We start from the raw sequence: 10,856 nt of genomic DNA, 5'->3' as shown, positions 1-10,856 counted from the left end.
AGGCCGGAGTTTGCCAGTAGTTAAAATGGCCGCCGGCGGCCGGTCCACCAGCGGAGGCTTTTCATAGGCCACGGTCAACCCTAGTCCCGCCCACGTCGCCCGGCCGGCGGCGTCTGCCTACGCATGCGCATCCCGGGCTGGCGGGGACGTGGGACGGCGCATTCTTCCGTGTGCCACCGCCGCTGCCCCAGCCTCTCGCTTCTGCCACTCGGGGCTGCGTGGCCGGCGTTAGCCCCGCGAGGGGACGGGCGGAGCGTGCGCGCGCGGGGTCCCCGCGGCCCCAGCAGTTCCTCTCGCGCGCGGTGGGCGGCTGGGGTCAGCAGCAGTCGGGGGAGGCCCTCGGCGGCGCCATGTCGGCGGGCGGACCGTGCCCGGCTGGAGCCGGAGGGGGACCCGGGGGCGCCTCTTGCGCCGTGGGAGTCTCCCCCGGTGGGGTGTCCATGTTCCGGTGGCTGGAGGTGCTGGAGAAGGAGTTCGACAAGGCTTTCGTGGATGTGGATCTGCTCCTGGGGGAGATCGATCCGGACCAGGCGGACATCACTTACGAGGGGCGACAGAAGATGACCAGCCTGAGCTCCTGCTTTGCGCAGCTCTGCCACAAAGTCCAGACTGTGTCCCAAATCAACCACAAGCTGGAGGTGAGCTTTGGGCGCTGGGGAGGTGGCATTCATCCCCAGTCCGCAGGTCCCAGGGCAGGCCTCCGTGAAACGACTAGGAGACTGCCCGCTGGGTCCCTGGGCCTCCAGTGCCAGGGGGAGTGTGTGTGTGTGAGAGAGTGAGTGAAGGAAAGGAGCGAGGTGAGGCTGGAATGGGAAAAGGGGTGTCGATGCACGTGTGGATCTCCCGGTGCCATCACCCACCTCCCTACCCTGTGAGGAGCAACCGATTCCACCAGTCTGCTTGTTCACACTGCATTCACCTAAGACGGAAGCTTAAAGATTGTCTGCCATTAGAATACCCTCGCCCACCTTTTAACGTTTGAGTTTTTACATCTACCTTCATATTGATAAGCTCGGTTTGTGTATCAGCAGACAAACACAGTCCTGGTGTTTGTTTGTTTTGTTTGTTTTAACAGTTTCAGATCAGTGTCTGTTGTTGCACACAGACATACTATCTCCTGCATGCATGAACTATTTAGGGGAATTTGATCAAAGCTCTTAGGAAAATTTAGTGGGATAAGCACGATAGTATCGGTGTCCTTCTCTGTTTACAGTCCTAAGTCTCTTATGTATATTGATTAATTCTCACAACAGCCCCGTGGGACAGGCTTAGTGTTGTGATTCCCATTTTACAGGGATGAAGTAAGTGACTGGATCGATAGCTGGAAGGGAGAGTGTGACATTCAAGGGAGGTTTGTTTTCATTTTGCTTTTAAATGAAAAACGAACATATTTATAAGCCAATGAGAACCATATAATATGTTCCGGGGAAAGGTGGGTATTCTAGAGAAAAAGAGGTATAATTGGTATTAGTAAGGTCCCTGAATGAAGATGAGATCCTAAGTACATGTAGATTGAATGGTCTTGTCTTGAAAGGTTAGCTATTATGTGTGGAGAGAAAGGAGAGATGGTAAGAGCAGAAGGTGGGAGGTTGAGGGGTTTTTTGTGTGGTGGTTTCTCTAGTCTGTAAAATAGGAGCCCAGGACAACTCCTAAAAGTGGGTGAAAGTGAGAGCTTGAGGGGAGTGAAAAGGTTTGAAATAGTTGAGATTTCGAAGAGCGGGAGAGCCAGGTGGTCAGAGGAATGGAAGGCCTGCCAGGCAATGTCGAGGACTGAATTTGGCTTTAGCATCTCACTCATTGTACAACCAGTCTGCCTTGTTGTGTGACCTTCTCCAGCAATACTCACTTGTTTAGTAACAGGCGCAGTAACGAGAGCAATAATTGAGCTCATCCAGTGCTGTAGCAAGAAGTTTGCTATATAGACAAGATTGTTACTGAAATGAAAATGGAATGGGAATGAAGAAAGGGAGACAACCTTCCATTAAAGAAGTAGAAACAGGATTTGATCATTAACGTAGATGCAGAGGATGAGGAAGAGGAAGGGTTAGGGATGACACCACGTTTCCCGTTTGGGAAACGTATTGGTTGATGCCTATAGTGGGTTCAGTATTGTCGCCCCAAATTTATGTCCACCTAGGACCTCAGAATGTGTCCTCCTTTGGAAATGGGGTCTTTGCAGATGTAACTTGCCGGGGTCCAGCCCCAGCGGGTCCAGGGGTCCCCAAAGGTGTAGACGGAGTCGGCGAAGAAGGAATGACACGGAGACAGCGTTCAGTTGATCAGCAGCCTAGCCAGGATCTCTAGCCAGGATCTCCAGCCAAGTTCTGGTCTGGATCTCCAGCGAAGTTCTGCTTAGGATCTCCTGCCAGGGTCTGTCCAGGTTCTCCAGCCAGGTTCAGTAGCCATGTTCCCTCGCTAGGTTCTCCAGCCAGGTTCTGTCCAGGTTCTCCAGCTAGGTTCAGTCACCAGGTTCTAGTCAGGTTCTTTTGCCCATTTCTGTAGTCAGGTTCAGTCCAGGATCTTTTGCCATGTTCTCTCCAGCGAAGTTCTTCTGTCTGTAGGTTCTGTGTAGGTTCTGTCTTCTGAGTTCTGTGTTCTAAGTTCTGTATTCTAAGTTCTGTGTCTTGCTGTCTTGTTACAACTGTATTTATACCAGTTGATTCAATCCTATCAATCTCTATTACAAAGGTTAGGGCGTTTCTTATCTCCATTCCAGGGAGTAAAGATTATGTAGCTTAAGCATGATTGTTCGTAGTTAAAGTGATTAATTACCCACCTGGCACTAGTTAAGAGGTTTTATTCCCTCCCTAACTTCAGGGGAAAATCCCTACCTGGGGAAACAACCTTTCTCAGAGACCTTGGTTAAAACACATAGTGCCAAGAAGGTGAGCACACATATTAAGAACAGTATGCCATATATGCCAGGTCCCTTGAAACAGCAAGCATGGACCGGCTCCCGGCAGTAACTGATATAAATGTGGAGATGAGATCATAGCAGGTTAGTGTGGGCCCTAAATTCAAAGAAAGTGCCCTGATAAGAGACACTCAGAGACATAAAGAGACAAGGAGGAAAGGCTCTGTGACGATGGAACCAGAGTTTGGAGTGATAGGTCTACAAGCCAAGAAATGCCAGTGATTGCCGGCAACCCCGAAAAGCTAGGAGATGGGGACGGGGCAGTTCCTCCTTCAGGGTCTCCAGAGGAAACCAACCCTGCCAGCACCTTGATTTTGGGCTTCTGGCATCCTGAAATGTGAGAAAATAAATTTTTGTTCATTTAAGCCACCAAGTTTGTGGGTATTTGTTATGACAGCTCTAGGAGACTTATGCAATTCACTGAAGTAATGGTATTACATACCATTTACCAGAAAGAGCAGGTCTGGCTGAAAAGATAAGTTGAATTTAGGAGATTGTGCAGGTCCCTATCCTTCCTAACATTCCCTGTCCTTTCTTGTATATTCCTAACAGCCCCTGTCCCTTCTTGTATATTCTTAAGTCTCCTAATTGCTTCTTACCCGCTTCAAACCATCTGTTAGTTATCAAAATCATTCTAAAATGTTTCATTTTTAAAAAGGCAACTCTGATTCTATCTCTCTTCTTTTTTACCTCCCCATTCCTTCTTGGCTAAAATTCAAACTCTGTAGCATGGTGATCAATGCCCAGTCTGTCTGTCCTTATTTTTTGTCACCCCTTCTTAGCTTCTTTTGCCTCAAACTGGTCTATTGGCAGTTCTGTAAATAGGCCTTGCTCTTTTGTGGCATTTCTTTTTTGGCATAGGCTCTTGTGTATAATGTCTTCTCTGTCCCCTTTGTCTACAGTGTCAAACACCCACTCATCTTTCAAGATACCACTTACATCACCAACACTGAAGGCTTTTCTCACCCAGCTCTGCCTCTATAGGAAGAGGCTGTCATAGCACCTTGAACTCTGTTAGATTTGTTTCCTTGTGCACACTGTAATTAGCGGTTACCGCATCTCTCTAGTTCTAGAAGGTAAGCTCTTTGAGGATCAGGATCGTGTTTAGATGAAATAACCTGAACTATCAATTGCTTTATGAAGATGACTTTAAGGGGGTAACATACCTGATTTCTAAGAGCTGTTTGTGTTTTTCTCTATAGTGCTCCCAAACCATATTGAGTAGTGAGTAATTCCTTTGAATATGGTTATTAGGTTAACTTACGTGTAGATTACAGAATTGATGTTTTACCCCTTTTAAAATTAAAAATTTGAAATGCACAGTAGACACCAGCCTTTCTGACCTACCTATATCCCTGTCTCACCTGTTCGGGGTTTTCATATCTCAGACCTTCCCTCTTCCCTACTCCATGTATTAGCTGATTTCCATTCAACACTCAGGTAAACTTTTTCTCCTTTGTGGCTGACCCCCTTCACTTCTTTTTGAATTGGTACATCACACATGCCTCTATAATAGTGCTTATGACACTCTACATCATAATTGGAAATACGTATTTTGAATTCTTTCTACTAGTCAGTGAAAGTCTAGGGCAGAATCCCTGTCTTACTCAGATCTTTTTGTCTCTAGATCCTGGCACACAATGTATACTCAATAAGTGTTTATTTGAATGGATAATTTATTTGAAACACTTTTAGTATTCTGCCGTGAGTCCTCAAAGATTAACAATAATCTTTGGTAAGAGCTGGGATAATGTGTGTCTTGTTGATTCTGTTATCTATAGTTTCTAATAGTGCCTGCTGTATTATTGAATCTGCAGGTTCACTTATTCCCTTAGTATGTAACTTATAAGGATACTAGAGGCCCGAAGCACAAAATTCATGTAAGAGTAGGCCTTCCCTCAGCTGCCGGCACCAGCTTCTCTCTGGCACCCGGGATCCAGGCTTTCCTGCAGCCCCGGCTTCATCCAGAAGGATATCTGGTCTAATTAGCATATTTCGCTTTTATTATTATAGATGCCTTGTAAGTTAATATTTTATGGTATTCTGTTTTCAGAAAAATTTGAAACTGTGACTAAAAGTAAATTTAAACATCATTATATAAGAATATTGAGTATGGATTTAGTGTACATGTGACATTTCTAAAATGTTGGGTAGGTTTATTCTTCTCATCTCACCTTCAGTTTGATTGATTATAGAGCAACTTGAGTTATTTAACATCAAAATGGAAACAGGAAACATATTGTTTGGAACTTCATTTTGAGGTAAATATCAAAGTACTTTAAAAAATACATCACAGATTTATCTATGTCTCCATCTCAGATCCCCCAATCCTAGTTCATTCATGTTGTCTCTCATATTACACACAGCTGCATTTTTAAAAACATAACATTTTAAAATTATCTACACTAATAAAAGAGAAACATGCAAATTAACCATCACTCCACTAGACCCACAAGCCACGCCCCCCAGCCAATCAGGAGCAAGTATGCAAACTAAACCAACTAAGATGGTGGTTAAGCCTCGGCCAGAGGCCTTAAGCCTGGGCAGGGGCGGAGCCAGTGATGGGAGGGTCTGGGGGTCCGCTGCCCAGGCCCCGAGGCTTTAGGCCTGGGCAGGGGCTGAGCCGGGGATCGGTGTGAACTACAGAGGAAACACCTTTTCTGACCGCTCATTGGCTAAGCTCCCTGTATGCCACTGGTATTATTCTTAGTAATTTGGGTAATAAGAATCCAAAAAGGTGATCTAGGGTTTTTCACCACACTCCTGGAGAAAAAAAATGAAGGTCTGCTGCTGGAGGGCTAAGAAATGTCATATCCTGCCCTAGCCGGTTTGGCTCAGTGGATAATGCCTCGGCCTGCCGACTGCAGGGTCTGGGTTCAATTCTGACCAAGGGCATGTACCTAGGTTGCAGGCTCCTCCCTGGCCGGGGTCCAGGCTCATGCAGGAGGCAGCCAATCAAAGTGTTCCTCTCACTTTGATGTTTCTGTCTGTCTTTCCCTTTCTCTTCCACATTCTCTAAAAATTAATGGAAACATATCCTCAGGTGAGGATAAAAAAAAATAATAATAAAGAAATGTCATATCCTATGAAAGACACATCTTGAAAATGCCTAAAGAAAGTTGTCATTTTTGCATGGTGAAGGGACTGGAGTCCATGTTGATGAAAACACCTTGGTGGCTGCGGTGACTGACAGTGACTGCAGCAGCGGGGTGATGGGGCTGGTGCCTTCCCCTGATCAGCCCGGTTGCCTCCCACAAAGGGAGGCCAGACTGCAGCTTAGGCCCGCTCCCCAAGGGGAGCAGGGAGTGGGCCTAAGCCATCCGTAGGACATCCCCTGAGGGCTCCCAGTATGTGAGAGGGGGCAGGCTGGGCTGAGGTTCCTCCCCCGCCCCCCGACCCCCCCAGTGCACAAATTTCGTGCACCAGGCCCCTAGTACTTTGAATAAAATTCAAACTCCTTATTATGGCTGACAAGCTCTGTATGATCTGACCTGGATAAATATCCAGTGACACATTTTACTATTCTTCCCTCTTATTCTATACTAGAGGCCCGGTGCATGAAATTAGTGCATGGGCGGGGGGGATCCCTCAGCCCGGCCTGCGTCCTCTCGGGGGATGTCCGACTGACAGCTTAGGCTCGCTCCTCGCGGGCAGTCGGACATCCTTAGCACTGCTGCAGAGGTGGGAGAGGCTCCCACCACCGCTGCTGCACTCGCCAGCCATGAGCCCAGCTTCTGGCTGAGGATCCCACGTCATAGCAACCAGTCATTCCTCTGTTCAGTCAATTAGCATATTAGCCTTTTATTATATAGGATGGTCTAATGACATGGGCCTTGTTTCAGAAACTCTTAGGCAACCGTTCTCAAACTTTTTGGTTTCAGGACACCTTTACCTACTAATGTAGGTTATAGTTACAAGTATTTATTGTATTAGAAATTAAAACTGAGAAAACATTAAATATTTATATCAGTAAAACAGCAACAATAAGCCATTACATGTTAATATAAATATCATTTTTAATGAAAAATAAGCATATAGTAAAAAATTAGAAAGAGTAGCATTGTTTCACATTTTTAAAATTAAAAAAAAATATTTGGCTTAATAGAACATAGCTGGATTTTCACATCTGCTTCTATATTCAAACAGTTGTGGTATGCGGCTTCAGTATAGTATAGGAAAAAAATTTGACCTCACAGAAGTATGTAGTTGGAAAGGAGAAGAATATTTTTATAGCCTTTTCGGATTTTCTTCTTTGATAGAAAAAGGTAGTTTCTTAAGGTTAGTTACAATGTAGAGTCTGAAACTCTATCCATGAACTTTCCATACACTGTTGCAGTGAAGTACTATGACATTGGTTTATGTAATCTTTGAATGTACATTTTACCAAGGCATTATTTTTGCATCCTGCATTGGTCATTTTGAAAATATTGGTTCACTGAGTTATGGAGATCTTCCAAATGTTGGCACATCTCATTATGCCATATCAAAAAATCACATTTGTTAATATTTTTCTCATCAGAAAAATCTTTAAATGTTCATAATGGATTCAGGTTTTCACTTTTCACAATTCTATTTTTCATTTGAAAGCATAAATTCCTTTCATTGGCAACAAATGCTGTCAGTTGTTTTCCTTGAGATAAATTTATTCTCAAGAATGTGTCTGCTAAGTATATTAATCTTTTTTTTTTTTAAGTATATTAATCTTAACACATTGCAGACAGAACACGAGAATTCTCGCTTCACATTAATGTTTTACAAAGTATCTATCATATTTTAAAAAGATATTAGATTGTAAGAACATGTAATAAATAACTTCAAAATGCAATGGATATTTAATTTTAAAGTGTGCCTTAACATGTAAGATGTTTTTTGTACTCATTCAGTAGAAATTTATCTGGCCACTGGGTAAAGCTAGCAATAAAACTACTGGTCTGCAATGTGTTAAGAACCATAATTTGTTCTTCTTTTAGATAAAATAGTTTTCCCACAAAAAAAAGTTCAGCACTGCAACTCAAGCAGTTGTATAACTTCCTTTAGATAATGTAGTTTGATATTTAGCAGATATACTTTATGCATACTTCCCATTTCATCACACTGAATATTAAAAAGATTTGTACTCAAGAGTCAAGATTTTTAAAAGTCAATAATTTTTACTGCTTCATCAAAGGCATTCTTAAGTGGACTTTTTTTTTAACTGCAACTTCATAGTAGTGAAGAGTACAGTGACTACTGGTACAGTCTGGTGCACTGCATGGACTTGTACTAAAATGGTGGATAAAATTTGATTTATCATTGCTTTTGCACCTTCAGTACATATGTCAACATGGCGAAAAGGGCAATAATATTTTATTATTCTAAGAATAGTTAGAGCTTGTGGGTCTTCTGAAAAGATAACACAGACCTATGAGAACTGGTGCTATGATAATAACCAAAACACTTCCCAGATGGCTAGCATACACTCCCACCCCACTAATTCTCTTCGTTTACTTTCAGTCATACAGTTTATTACAGTTTGTAATTATATATATTCCTGGCTTTGTAATGTCTTTGGACAAGTTACCTAACCTCTCTGTGCTTCTGTTTCCTTCTCTGTACAAAAATGATGTCTCTCAGAGGATTGTTGTGAGGACTGAGGCCATTAAAATCTGAATATGTTCAAAAGAGTGCCTGGCACACATAATGCTGTTACATGTATTCCGTCTGTTACCGCAGGGGCTGCCTCCTGTACAGGCTACTCTGCACTTTGCAGGGCAGGACCCACACTGGTTTTTGTCTACCAGCATAGCCCTAGAACCCAGCCCAGTGCTTGGCATATATTTGATGCTTAATAAATTCTTGAATGAGTGTGGGCTGGTGTGGGAGACTGAACGTAAAAATATGTTTGCTTGTCTTGAACTGCAGAACAGTTTGGGGAGAAATAATGACAGATGGAAATAGTGATCGTTATGCTTAGATAGAGAAATGGAAGCAAATAGGTGGAGCTTTCTCACAGAACTTTGATAAGGCAGATGAGCAGATTGTCAAGAGCTGACTTGTAATAAGGAGAAATATGACTTCCTACCTTGAAGGATGGCAGGGGTTTTCATACCTGGCCTTGAATATATTTTCTGTTTGGTCACATTCTTTGTTTGGGAATAGGACTCATTGGTTTCCTAAAATATTGGATAATAGGAGCAATGTTAACCACCTCAGGCATGGAGAAAGGAGAAAATAGAGGAAGATTCTTTATAAAACGAGTGGGTTAAATTAGATGAGCCCTAAGACTTCGTTCTGCTATTTTGAAGGAATAAAAGAAAAGAAAGGGATCAAAATGCTTTTATTAGTTACATTATTGCCTTGATTTTTGTCACAGGAGAAAAGGCTATGTCATACGTTAGTAGGACTTTTTAAAAAATTGATTTTAATCAGCTTAACAATGTTAATCAGCTTAACAATAACCCACAACCGTCGGACCAACTTAAAAAATTGATTTTAGAGAGAGAAAGGAAGAGAGAGAGGGAGAGAAACATCGATTGGCTGCCTTCCACACTTGCCCTCACAGGGGATTGAACCACAACCTGGGCATGTGCACATCAAACTCACTCACCTGTACACTTGGGTGTACAGTTCGATGCTCCAGCCACCTGAGCTACCCCAGCAGGGCATAATATTTACCTTTTTATCAACAGCTTTCTATGATGTGTTTCATTACAGTTAAGCTGCTATTGGGATCAACTATTTTCTTTATAATTCTTAAACAAGTTGGAGGAATGTGTGCTTTTATGTGCATGTGTGTCCATGTGTGTCTGGGTATCTTCATGCCTGTGCATGTGTATGAGTTCGTGTGTGTGTGTGCGCGCGCATGTGTGGAGTAGGGTGTGTGTGCATTGTGTGGGGCTGTTTCTTGGAGCTGTGTCTAGTTCTGAGATTTGGTAATGTGCTCTCACGTGGATTGCTTCCTTATCATTTTCCCTATCACTTTCAGAATGACAAAGATGTCAGGAGGTTTGAGTTTTGGCCCATTGGAGCAACTCAATCTCTTTGGGCCTCAGTTGCCAATAATTGGCAATGTTATCCATAAGAGTACTAAAGAAATAATAATAATAAAAAAAGACTAGCTTATGTTTAGAAAGAAAACAGTACAGTTCTTGTATATTTTTCAAAGATTATATAGACAGAGGATTAAGGTCTAGCAAAGTGAAATAATAGGACACTGAATAAAAAGTTACTTTGATTTTGGTGCCACAGAGTGGAATCCAGTGGTTGTATTAGAAAGGAGTTATCTTGATGGAAAAGTTTGGATATTTTGACAGATAAGAATAACAGATAATATATGATGCATATACCTACCATATGGTAAGTAGATGCTTGCTTTGTGGTAGCTTTGAATATTGTTAGTAATACATATGTATTGTAGCTATAGCAACGTATTTTTTTCTTATGGTTAATTGCTTAACACTTCCGCTACCTTGCCCTGGGAGTAAGAATTGGGTTCAAAGTGCTATTTTGCCACTGACAGATTGGGTAGCCCTAGAAATAAAAAGCCTTGATGGGCCTTGGCTTTATTATCTCAATATTAATTGTCATAACCATAGTTTTTATATTCTCTAAGATTTCTTTGAATTCTAAAATTCTGTGACATGAGGAGGGGAACCATTAAGTAAAAATAGGGAACTTCTAAATCTTGACATACTTACCAATGACTAACTTTTCTTAGCAGCTACAGTGCTTATAGACGAGAGGCCCGGTGCATGACATTCATGCATTGGGGGAAGGAGGGGGTAGTCCCTCAGCCTGGCCATGAGGGGTCCTTAGCGCTGCCTCAGAAGTGGGAGAGGCTCCTACCACTGCTGCGGCGCTCACCAGTCATGAGCCCGGCTTCTGGCTGAGCAGCACTCCCCCTGTGGTAGTGCACTGACCACCAGGGGGCATTTCCTGCATTGAGCATCTACCCCCTGGCGGT

General features: G+C 43.0%; 1 protein-coding gene across 3 annotated transcripts in view; it reads left to right on the top strand.

Annotated features, from left to right (window-relative positions):
* The first annotated feature begins 153 nt into the window (after positions 1-153).
* Positions 154-10,856, top strand: part of GOPC (golgi associated PDZ and coiled-coil motif containing) — a 31,835-nt gene continuing 21,132 nt past the window's right edge. For 2 of the 3 annotated variants that reach the window (XM_036316451.1, XM_036316449.1), the window contains exon 1: positions 154-638. In XM_036316451.1, the coding sequence (XP_036172344.1) occupies positions 351-638 (288 nt within the window). In that variant the 5' untranslated portion in view covers positions 154-350. The remainder of the gene's footprint in view (positions 639-10,856) is intronic. The other variant, XM_036316450.1, reaches the window with a different exon arrangement.

This window comes from Myotis myotis, unplaced genomic scaffold (assembly GCF_014108235.1).
Source record: "Myotis myotis isolate mMyoMyo1 unplaced genomic scaffold, mMyoMyo1.p scaffold_m19_p_7, whole genome shotgun sequence".
Classification (NCBI taxonomy): Eukaryota; Metazoa; Chordata; class Mammalia; order Chiroptera; family Vespertilionidae; genus Myotis; species Myotis myotis.
This window is presented reverse-complemented; position numbering and strand designations above follow the sequence as displayed.